Source organism: Cervus elaphus, chromosome 27 (genome assembly GCF_910594005.1).
Source record: "Cervus elaphus chromosome 27, mCerEla1.1, whole genome shotgun sequence".
Taxonomy (NCBI): domain Eukaryota; kingdom Metazoa; phylum Chordata; class Mammalia; order Artiodactyla; family Cervidae; genus Cervus; species Cervus elaphus.
The window spans coordinates 43900783-43913386 of record NC_057841.1 but is presented as its reverse complement, the minus strand read 5'-3'; the positions used below and the strand labels follow the sequence as shown (position 1 = coordinate 43913386).

Below are 12604 nucleotides of genomic sequence, written 5' to 3'. Positions count from 1 at the left end.
GGTCAGCTTCACTCCTTGACTTTCCCCAGGCTGTGCTTTAAAAGGCGGGCACCGCATCCGAGCCTCTCAAGCTTCTGACCCAGGGCTGTCTCAGAGTTGGCTGTGCTCCCTATCAGAATCCCTCCTCTTCCAGGCTTTATTTCCCTGGGAGCCTCAGGGTGAGTACTGCCCATTCCCCCCGATTTATCACCGCTGGGCCTCTCAAGTGGTTCTGGAATGTTCTCATTAGGGACTTCGATCTCTGCAAAGATTGCACTCTCATCTCCCATAAACAGAGCCTTTGAAATAATTTCCTCACCATCTCCTACTATTCAGTTAAGCCCCAAAAAGTTTTGTGTGTTTTGAAACTTCACTGCTATTTCTCCAGCTTTTTTTTTTTTTTTTAAAAGATGAACACATATCAAAGATTTTTATTTACTTAATGACAGAAGCAGGAAGACGTTCTAACTGATTCAGGGAGGATTTACATAGCAGATGTAAAGACTATCTGATCTAGTCATCTAGATAGATACATAGAGACCGATCTATACAGGTACAGAGCTACAGATAGGTAAGTAGAAGTGTTGGGCTATGTTGCTTCAGTCGTGTCCGACTCTTTGCGACCCCATGGACTATAGCCCAGCAGGCTCCTCTGTCCATGGGATTCTCCAGGCAAGAATACTGGAGTGGGTTGCCGTGCCCTCTTCCGGGGAATCTTCTCGACCCAGGGATCGAACTCTCATCTCTTAAGCCTCCTGCACAGGCAGGTGAGCTCTTTACTACTCCTGTCACCTGGGAAGCCCAGGGATAGCGGGGAGGTATGAATTAGGGATTTGGGGTTAACAGATACACCATACTATATAAAAATTAAACAAGGACCTACTGTATACCACAGGGAACTACATTCAGTGTCTTGTAATAACCTATAATGAAAAGCATCTGAAAGATAGTATATATGTATGTATAACTGAATCAGTTTGCTGTGCCCTTGAAACACTGAAAATCAACTATCTTTCAATAAAAAAAGGAAACTACTCTCTTCTACGGATAGTCAGACACGACTGAAGCGACTTAGCAGCAGCAGCAGCCTCAGTTTCTTCCACTGTAAAATGGAAATAACATAGTGCTTACCTTGTGGTGCTTTTGTTCAGACTGAGTTACTATAAGCCATGCATTGGTGCACAGCTCTGTCACCATATCATTACTGCTGTGACTTCAAGACCTGATATTTTCACCTGAACCATTTCATATTTGCCTTTAGATTCCTCCCTCTCCAGTGAATCCATGCCAAGAGCTCCTTTTCCTTTCCTTTCTTTTTATACTTTTTATTTTGTATCGGGGTATAGTCAATTAATAAACAATTGTGATAGTCTAAGGTGAACAGGGAAGAGACTCAGCCATAGGTATACATGTATCCATTCTGCCCCAAACTCCCCTCCCATCCAGGCTGTCACATAACACTGAGCAGAGTTCCCTGTCCTGTATACAATGGGACCTTGCTGCTTATCCATGTTAAATATAGCAGTGTATACATGTCCACCTCAAACTCCCTAACTAACCACACCCCCCGTTGGCCCCGCCACATCCTTTCTCCTGGCAACCATAAGCTCATTCTCTAAGTCTGTGTGTCTGTTTCTGTTTGCAAGTTCATTTGTATCACTTCTTTTTAGATTCCACATATAAGGGATGTCATACGATATTTCTCTCTGTCGGATTTATTTCACTCAGTATGACACTCGCTAGGTCCATCCATGTTGCTGCAAATGACATTATTTCATTCATTTTTATGGCTAATATTCCACTGTATACATGTACCACATCTTCTTTATCCATTCCTCTATCGGGGGGCATTTAGGCTGCTTCCATGTCTTGGCTATTGTAAACAGTGCTGCAATGAACATTGGGATGCATGTATTCTTTCAGAGCATGTTTTTCTCTGGCTATATGCCTAGGAGCAGGATTGCAGGGTCATATGATAGCCCAAAACTCCTTTTCTAAGACACAATTTATTCTAGCCCCACCCAGTTTAAACCATTCCCTATCAGCAGAGAATTGATCCTCAGTGATCTTATGAAACACTGGAATCTGAAGCGATCACTATAAAAGATTACTCTAAATTTCTTTACTTGGAACAATCTCTGTGACATAATATAAGTGAAGGAGAGTGAGTTGCAAGCAGCATGTCTCCTAAGAGTCTGTTTCTATGAAATAATCGAATGAACTTGGATGTGTGTGTAGGAGCATCGTGAGCAAAAGGGATGGGACATCTCCTGGGTGGCAAAATTGGGAGGGATGTTTCTTCTTCCATTTATGATTTTACGCACCACTTCAATTGTCTACATAGTTTGCACTGTCTTAGGAATCAGAAAGAAAACAATAAAAATCTATTTTTATTGCTCAAAATAAAGCCAGTAACTTCAAGTTATAGAAAAAAAAGATTTGAAGGAAAGAGAAATAAAATGTTAGCAGAATTTGAATTTTCTGGGTGAGGTGCTGGACAATTTCCCCCTCTTTACTGCACACATTTTCTTGAATGTGTACGAACTGTTTTTTTAATTGGAAAAAGAAACCTATTTAGCCATGACTAAAAGGAATATGATCAAACTCCAACTAATGTTTATATAATAGCCACAACTCAATGTTACCCCATCCAGAAGGGTAATAAGCTGCCGTTTTGAGAAACTTGATCTGCATCAAAGGTCTGTGCCATTCCTCTAAGTTCTTCCAAAAAAGCCTTCAGTACATGAAATAGGGCAAAAATATATTTTTGGTTAAGAGACAGGCACATTTAAGGCCTGGTCATAACAAACCATTGCTTACTGCTGAAAAATTATAGTCTGTGTGTACTTTCCTGCATGTATGTCTGCACGTGTGTATTTATGTATGTGTGTACATACTTATGGCATGTGTATATTCACATGTATATGTGTGTACATTATGAATGTGTATGTATGTATTTATGTGTGTGTATTTGTAGTGTGTACATACATATGTATTTACGTGTGTTTATATATGTATGTATGGGTGTGTGTATGTGCTCAATCACATCCAACACTTTGCAGCTCCATGGACTACAGCCTGCCAGCCTCCTCTGTCCATCTGATTCTCCAGGCAAGAGTACTGGAATGGGTTGCCATTTCTTCATGCAGGAGATCTCCCCAACCCAGGGATCAAACCTGCGTCTCCTGCATTGGCAGGCGGATTCTTTACCACTGAGCCACCTGGGAAGCCCACGTATGTATGTACTTATGTGTAAATAAGTCAGTCTTATGAGCATATCTGTGTGTACACATGTACACACACATATACACACCACATATGTGTTTTTTGTATATATGTCTGTCTGTGTATGCATGTATATGTGTGTGTGTGTGTGTATGACTGCCTTTGCACATCAGAGGTGGGGTAATTAGAGATTTAAAGCAGGTCTCTCAATCCCTAAACCATGTTATTTATGCCCTTTTAATCAAGTAATATTATGTTTAAAACACCTCTATGTAGCTTCAAATATTTTAACATTTTCATATTGAACACGATGGATCTGGGTCACAGCCTTGCAGCTGGAACCTGTAAGTGATTAGATGTTACTGCGGCAGCAGAGATGGCGTCTGTCACTGACGATCTTTCATCTCTAACCAGTTCTCCCCTTCTGCTAAATATTGATGACATGTTTAAGGCAAACTGGAACCACAATGATCTAAGTAACATTTGCCCTCTGACAGGAGACTCAAAATTAATTTTAATTATTATTGATTGCTGCAAATAACAGTCTTGCTCTCCCCGTGGTTACATCCTGCCAAGGGCAGGTGCTGTAAACTGGTTTCAAGGTACGAGAGGCAGAGGGGCCGAGGTAACCGAGAGGAGGTGCTGCGCATCCTGCCTCCCCCTGCCCCCTGCTCCAGCCTGGGGTCTTTGCCACTGCCCATTAGGAGGTGGGGGGCCCAGGTCCAGCCATGCAGGATCTGAGCAAGAAGGAGCTCTGAGCTGAGCGCTGGAGGCTCCGTACTGAGCTTCACTCCCGCTGTGGGTTTTGTGTTGCTCACTTCTTAGTCTGGCCTTGTGCCTGACTCTTTTTTAACTGAGACCCTCTGTCAGGGATGCCTCCTCTTTTCAGGCTCCTGGCAGATCCCCTACCTCTAATTTTATTTTGACTAATTTCCCTAGAATTTACCCTTTTCTTTTCTACACGTGTTCGGTGGGTGTGTTTCTGTCTTACACTCATCTGCTGGATTTTTGATGCTGGATGCTTTCCCAGTGAGTCTTACCCCCTAAACTCCCCTCCAACTCTCTCTCTCTCCTCCCTTTGCTTGCTTTTACACCTAACCTGGATCGTGACAGTAGTCTGTCCCTCAGAAGTGACACGGGGACTGTTGGAGTCGCTCCGTGAGCAGGAAGAAGCATGCTGATTTAAGACAAAGTCCTGGGGACGTGCCGCCCTTTGCACGGGCCACAGAGATGGAGACGAGATTGCTGGTAAAGACCTGGGTGGGACAGACTGGGTCCCAGTTCTCACTGTCCTCTTAGTCGCCTCAGGAAGCACCGGGACCCCGAGTCCAGATGAAAACCAGACCTCAGAAGGGCCCCTCTTCATGTGAGAGTCGAGGGTCCCCCACCGTCAGGGCTGCACCACGCCCCCATCCCAAGCAGCTGTGGGCAACTTCAAAGTAGCTTTGGGCTACTCCCCCCCTTGTGACATCTCTGTCTTCCGTGTCCTAGATGCCCAGCTGGACACCACGCATGCCCCGCCCCTCCATGACACATGCTCCTTTGCACGTGTCGGTGCTTTTGTCTCAGTACTGCTCATTATTAAAGCCCCTCCGGGCTGGGTCCAAGGCCCTCAATGCCCTCCATGCTTCCTCCACAGACAAGCTGACAACTACCAGTCCTTTGCTTGAAGATTCACTAATTTAGATCTCTTTTGGGTTCCAGACCTGTCCACATAGCTGCTGCATACTTGAATCCCATCTGAATATGTCAAAGGCATGGTAATACGTGTTTGGATTAAACTCACAAGCTTTCCATGCTACCTCTGAGCTCCAAGTCAGTTTCCCTTCCAGGGTTACACATCTTGTAAATGTCCCATACTTCCACCTGTCCATTTGTTCGCTCACCCATTCTCCATCCACCCAAGTCAGGAATATAGGAGCTGCTTCTGATTCCATGCCTTCCTTGAAGCCATTTACTTCTTCTATCATATCATGTCGTATCATATCATATCCTCATCCTACCATTTATCTATACATCCATCCACTGTCCTATCATCTATTCAGTAGAAGTAGAGTTGATTTACAATATTATATTACTTTCAGGTATATAAAATAGAGATAATGAATTAATATTTTTTATAGCTTATACTCCATTTAAGCTTATTATCAAGTATTGGCTGTATTCCTTGTGCTGTATGTGACATCCTTGTAGTTTCTTTTATACTTAGTAGTTTATACTTCCCAACTCTCTACCCTGTCCTGTACCTCCCTCCTTCTTCCCCCACCACCCCAGGTAACCACTAGTTGTTCTGTGTATCTGTGAGTCTGTTGCTGTTTTGTTATATTCATTTGTTTTATTTTTTAGATTCTACACATAAGTGAAAATATACTGCATTTTCCTTTCTGACTTATTTCACTTAGGCAAATACCCTCTAGGTCCCTTCAAGTGGCTGCAAATGGCAGAGTTTCATTTTTTTCTTCTGACTTGCATCTTATTTTCTCAATTTTAATTGTTAGTTACAATTAAGAACTGCTGAGATGTGTTATCATAAAAATAAAAAAAAATTAAATTCGACTCTTTGTGAATTCTCCAGGCTAGAATACTGGAGTGGGTAGCCTTTCCCTTCTCCAGGGGATCTTCCAAACCTAGAGATCAAACCCAGGTCTCCCACATTGCAGGTGGTGGATTCTTTACCAGCTGAGCCACAAGGGAAACCCAAGAATACTGGAGTGGGTAACTTATCCCTTCTCTAGAAGATCTTCCCAATCCAGGAATTGAACCGGGGTCTCCTGCACTGCAGGCATATTCTTTACCAACTGAGCTATCAGGGAAACCCAATTTAAAAAGTAAAAAAGATAAAAAAAAATTAAAAAAAAAAAAGAGTGGAATGAAAAAAAGAACTGCTGAGAATATTAGGAGGGCTCTGCTTGTGTGTCTGTATGCGTGTGTCTGTGTGTGTGTCAATGGTGGAAAGAGTATTCGTTTCTACTTGGAAGGGCTTGCTCAGCAAATGTGTTGTGTAAATAAGGGAAAAGTTCAACTTACTTAAGAACAACAGCCAATAAACAGTTTTTAAGCACCATTAAAACCATTTTATATGCAAAGACTGTTGTAAAACAATAAATGTGATCATTAAAGCACTTTTATGTTCTCTGAAAAGCAATAGCAAGAATCTCCAGGACCCGTTCCCTGAATCCCCCAATTCCTCATCCTAGTTAGTAAGATATTCCCAAAGCCTGGGCTCCCTGGAGCAGGCTTCCCAGCCAGGGAAACTGTGTTTTCTACAATCACAGGATTTCTTAGGGTGAAAGGGAGATGTAACACTCTTCTCTATGTCTTTAAAGAAATAACCAGTATGAGTATATACATTAGGGTGATTTAGGGAAGTATTTTTATTCTTCAAGTCCTTCTACAACACTAACAATATCAAAGATCCATTTTTGCTATAATTAAAAACATGTGTGTTAGTTGCTCAGTCGTGTCCGACTCTTTGCGACCCCATGGACTATAGCTCAGCAGGCTCCTCTATCCACGGGATTCTCCAGGCAAGAATACTGGAGTGGGTTGCCATTCCCTTCTCCAGGGGATCTTCTGAACTCAGGGATCGAACCTGAGTCTCCCACATTTCAGGCAGATTCTTTGCCGTCTAAGCCACCAGGGAAGACTAATTAAAGACATACAGAGTCTCAAATGAAGCAGTTCCAAATGGTGACTGTCAGAAGGGTGCTCAGCATGGCATCGGCTTCATCAGACCTACCGGAGAGCTCATGCTGAACTGCCCACACCCTCAGTGAGGGGCTTCCCAGGTGGCTCAGTGGTAAAGAATCTGCCTGCCAATGCAGGAGACACAGGTTCAACCCTTGGGATGGGAAGATCTCTGCGGGAATAAATAGTAACCCACTGCAGTATTCTTGCCTGGAGAATTCCATGGACCAAGGAGCCTGGCGGGCTACAGTCCATGGGGTTGCCAAGAGCTGGACACAACCGAGCAGGAACACAAGCCCCCCAGTGAGACAGCGCTCAGACGCGAGTTGTAGCACCAGACTGGACAGAGTGGGGGGGCACCAGGGCGGTCCTGGTATTTAAGCCAGGAGTGGTGGTATTTCTGCAACCTGGTATCCGACTCCTGCTATGTAGCTGGGGTGGATGAACAGTAGCATCTAAAAATCAGCAAACCCTATTCTGGGAGCCCTAATCATCATTTGTAGGTGGTCTAAGTGGTTAATGTCTCGGGATGGGCCAGTGTAGATGCTTACAGACAATTATGTAAACAACCAGACAGTTCTAGACGGATTCTTTTAGAAAGCAACAAAACACTAGAGGAAAAGGTAACCATTTGTCCCTACAAGGAAACGGCAACCCACTCCAGTATTCTTGCCCAGGAAATTCCCATGGACAGAGGAGCCTGGCGGGCTACAGTCCAAGGGGTCACAGAAGAGTTGGAGATGACTTAGTGACTGAACAAGAACAAGAAGAAGGACGAACTTGTAGGACATTATTATGTTGAGTGAAATAAACCAGATACAGAAAGAAAACCCTAGCATGATCTCATCTGTATGTGGAATCTAAAAAATGTCGAATCCATACAGAGAGTAGAAGGGTCATTACCAGGAGCTTGGGAGGCGGGTAATGGCTCTGAGGGGGGTTTCTGGTCAAAGGGGACAGAATGACAGCCACGTAGGATGACTAAATCTAGAGAGGAAATGTACAGCATGATGATGAGGGTTACTAACACTGTACTGAATCCAGAAATTTGTCAAGAGAGTAGGTTTCAGGTGCTTTCATCACACATGAAACATGACAACTATGCAAGGAGACGATACTGTACTTCACTAGCTTGACTATAGTCATCACTTTGCTATTCATAGATGTGTCAGTCATCATAGCGTGGCCTTCTTTGGTGGCTCCGTGGTAAAGAATCCACCTGCAAGGGAGCAGCCGCAAGAGACTCGAGTTTGATTCCTGGGTCTGGAAGATCCCCTGGAGAAGGGAATGGCAACCCACCCCAGGATTCTTGCCTGGAGAATTCCATGGATAGAGGAACCTGGTGGGCTACCATCCATGGGACTGCAGAGTTGGACACGACTTAGCACATTCACAGCAGCAGCAGATGCTGCTACAGGATCTCAACCGTCCCACCAAGAAAGGTTAACTCAGGCAGGTGAAATCTAACCACACTTACACAATCAAGCAAGCTAATACATGGCTCCCTGGGATTACCTGAACCTTTCAAATTTGTTCTCTTATAAGTAATAAGGCTGGATGGGTTAGGTACTCTGTATTTCACACTGTTATTGTTTGTTCTTTAATGTATCTTTAGAAACAGCATGAATTCTGTGAGTACCCTGTTGGTACTCGTGTGGCTTTGAGCAGTGCAATGCAGGGATGGATGGCTTCAGCCCTGGAAGAGGGAAGCTCATCAATCTACCGGGCCTCTCCGTATCGTTACAGAACATTAATGAGGCTGAGCTCGGTTTAAGAACCGACTGAGACATTATGGATTGGTGGCATTCCGCTTCACGGGAACTGGGAATTTCTGAGTTATCATCTCAGCTCTGTTGCTAATGAGTGTTGTGATACGGGAATGATCATTTAACTTCTGCATTTCAGTTTCCTGTCCTCAAAATGGGGCTGTTACTGACCTCCTTACCCCAAGTGTCCCAGGATTAATGAGCTTGTGTCTGCTGAGAGTCCCGAGCTCCTGGCATCGAGGCGTGCTTCGAGTTGTTATTTCTATTCCTTCTCAAGAAGCAGCTGGGAATCATCAGATCTGTTATGTTTACTCCTTCCAGAATGCATTTTCTTAGCATTTGCACATTACCTAGGTTACCCAAACCTTATATCTAAAAGTAAAACTAGTCCCACAGCAAGACACATGGACGTAGCGGGGGTATTTAGGTAGCTTTTCCTTTCCTTAAGGAAAAGCATCACACCAGCTTTTCCAGCGAGATGAAGGCAGTAATTGCACTGCAAATTCTCGCCGCATGAGGCTGGTGGTCAATCTTAGCAAACGTGAAAAGAAAGTTACATCACAGCGCAATGATGCTGTCAACACTTACAGGCAATAATATTCCCATATCTGTTCTTCATTCTGTTTTCATCTTTCTTAGCAGAGTCCCATGGTGCAGACTGCCCTTCAAAGAAGCTCTGGAAGAAAGAGAAAAGTGACATGACGCATTACAATTCGGTGCAGTAAACAAACACAGGGATTTTAATGAAGGAGGGTGTTCTTAAAAAATGTACGAGGGTCAAGGAAGGAAAAGAATGTTCACAGGAAAGAGACAATGGATTATTAAACTACTTTATATATTAAATATTTAATTTAGTTTTTTTGTTTTCCTTTAGACAAAATGTTACAAATATGGATGGGGACTGAAGAATAAGCCCCCAATTCATCTGTACAATGTATTAAAGATGGCTGGGTGTTTATCTCCATTCTACTTGAATCTTTAATATAGAAAACTTAACATTTCTTTCAGCTTCTTAATTATATCATCATCCTTCAATGTTCTCCTATGAGATATAAAGATATCATTTTTCTTCCCAATTGCAAACGGAAAGATTTATTTTTGGTTAAAATTGAAAGTAGGTAAGCTAAGACTTCACAACTTCAAGCCTAAAATCCTCTAAGAACTTCTGCCAGAGTTTTCCCTTCATTTTCAATGGAGCTTAGATGTCCATTTATTTAAGGCTTTGGCATTATTATGCCCAGGGTCTTTAATCTTTGGGTTGGTAGTCAGATATTCATTTTTCCATTCAAGTTATAATGAAAATGTCCTCTGCTATCAGCTGACATGTGAAAAAAAATCTGGGATTTTAGTTTCCACTTTAGTCCACATTCTGTTTCACCTTCATGTAGTCAACGCTACAAGGAGGTGTTGGGAGGAAGGATGGTAGCAAGCAGCATTTGGTGACACTGATCTGTTGTTTCTGCTGTACCCACTCTTACATTTCTGGCACCAACTGGGAAAGAAGAGACGAGCAGGAGGAAGACATGAAGGCAGAGCAGGTGCCTGAAAGCAACATCCTGAAACATTCTGGGGCCAGAGAACGTGCTGCCAGGAACTCACATCCTCAAACACACCCCAGGGCGGCTTCCCAACTTCCCTCTTTAGAACAGAAAGCTCCTTTCTGCTCCCTTCATCTCCATCCCCCCAGAGCATTTGGCCGTCTTGGCTATTTACACCAGTAGCCCTATTAAGTGATCAGACTGGGGTTCAAAGGAAACAATTTATGATCCCTTTTCATGGGTCCACTTGTGCCTGATCAGTTGAAGTGTTCCTTAGTACGATTGTGGTGGGGACACACCTGCTCACAGACCCCCATGGGAAACAGTTTTCAGTGATGGCTGATTTACAATGTGGTGTTAATTTTTGCAGTACAGCAAGGTGACTAGTTATATACATTCTTTTTACGTTTTTTCCATTATGGTTTATCTCAGAAGATTGAATATATTAATAGTTCCCTGTGTTATATGGTACGACCTTGTTGTTTATTCATTCTGTACACAACTGTTTGCATCTGCTAACTCCAAACTCCCAGTCCATCCCTCCCCACTCCCAATCCACTTAGTATAATCCCTAGTTGCATTTACCTTGCTACAGATGACATTATTTTGTTCTTTTTAAATGACTGAGTAGTATTTCATCATATATACATGTACCACATCTTTATCCATTCATCTGTTGATGGACATGTAGGCTGTTTCAATGTTTTGGTTACTATAAATAGTGGTTCTATGAACAGAGGGGGTGCATGTATCTTTTTTAATTATAGTAGTTTTGTCTAGGTATACGCCCAAGAGTGGGACTGCTGGTTAATATGGTAGTTCTATTTTTAGTTTTCTGAGGAACCTTCATACTGTTCTCCATAGCAGTTGCACCAACTTACATTCACATCAACAATATTAAATTGCCCATCTAAAATTAAGGTATCTTAGTCATAGTCATTGTTGACACCTCGTTATCTTAATAGTTTTTACACTGCATTTATCATTTTGAAAAAAATCATGGCTGCAGACCAGGATTAGATGAATTACACACTAAGAGCTGTACTAACAGATTCAGAGATTCAGGAACAGAAGGGGAGGCAGAGGCTGAGATGGCTGGATGGCATCACTGACTCAATGCACAGAGCTTTGAGCAAACTCTGGGAGACGGTGAAGGGCAGGGAAGCCTGGAGTGCTGCAGTCCAAGGGGTGGCAAAGAGGTGAACTTGACTTATCAACTGAACAACAACAGATTCACAATGTATACTGCTACTGAAGGGTGAGATGCCATGCAATGCAGGGCAAAAAGAAGTAAAAACATTTTAAGGGTTATTAATAAATTAAATCAATAATGATACAGTAAAATCACAAGTTAATTCCATCTAGAACAAGACCATTATAGGATAAAGGATTTATTCAGACATGTAACTTCTATTCCTCCATAAAATATGCATTTAAAATAGCTTCAGGGATTTAAAAATCATCCTCTTTTTCTGAATCGTGTCATTGTTATTCTATGAGTGACAGTTATTTTACCGTTGAGTAATGACTATTATTTGACTTCCCTTATGACATTTTAATTCTATTAATACTTTGAGTCTGTCGCGACGTAATTACCAATTTCATTCCCCTCTGCCTTCTCCACACATGTGGAAGTTTCCAGACTTTGTCTTTTTCATGGGAAGATGAAGAAGCGACCTGATTCTGGGAAAGACCTGGGTGTCTTCCAGTAGATCCCTGGCTACTAGTTAACTCACCACAGGATAAGAGATAGACAGATAGCTGGGGGCAACTATGGCGCAGGGAAGAGGCGCTGGCTCCAGGAGTACAAGGAGATGCTCTTGGGCCATGGGAGGCAATGACACCCCGAGTCACTCATGCCAGCTCCTTCCCACTCTTGACAGACAGAGGCTCTCCTGTGGAGATGGCATTCACATCACAGTTGTGTTTCTTTAGCATCTGTGGTGATCACAGGAATTCCAATAGCCCTTGCTTTAAAAAAAGTTATTTAAAAATTTTCATTTTATATTGGAGTATAGTGGTGTGCTGTAGTCCATGGGTTCCCGAGAGTCAGACATGACTGGGCAACTGAATAACAACAACAACGTTGCTGATTTAGCAAGATTGTGTTGGTTTCAGGCGTACAGCAAAGTGATTCAGTCCTAATATACATATGTTTATTCTTTTTTAAATTCTTTCCCTCATTTCCCCATTTATCAGAATATTGAGCAGAGTTCCCTGTGCTATAGGGTTGGTCCTTGTGGATTATCTATTTTAAATACAGCAGTGTGTACATGTCAATCCCAAACTCCCAATCTATACCCTGCCCCTCGCCCTTTACCCCTGGTAACCATAAATTCTCATTCTCTAAGTCTGTGAATCTAAAAAAGTTATCTTAATTTGGCTGTTTTCAAGTACCTGGTGACCAGG

At 42.7% G+C, this 12604-nt stretch overlaps 1 protein-coding gene across 4 annotated transcripts in view; it reads right to left on the bottom strand.

Moving 5' to 3' along the window:
* PTPRM (protein tyrosine phosphatase receptor type M) overlaps positions 1-12604 on the bottom strand; it is a 645114-nt gene that overhangs the window by 74952 nt on the left and 557558 nt on the right. For all 4 annotated transcript variants that reach the window (XM_043889726.1, XM_043889727.1, XM_043889723.1 and 1 more), the window contains one exon: positions 9246-9333. In XM_043889726.1, the coding sequence (XP_043745661.1) occupies positions 9246-9333 (88 nt within the window). The remainder of the gene's footprint in view (positions 1-9245; positions 9334-12604) is intronic.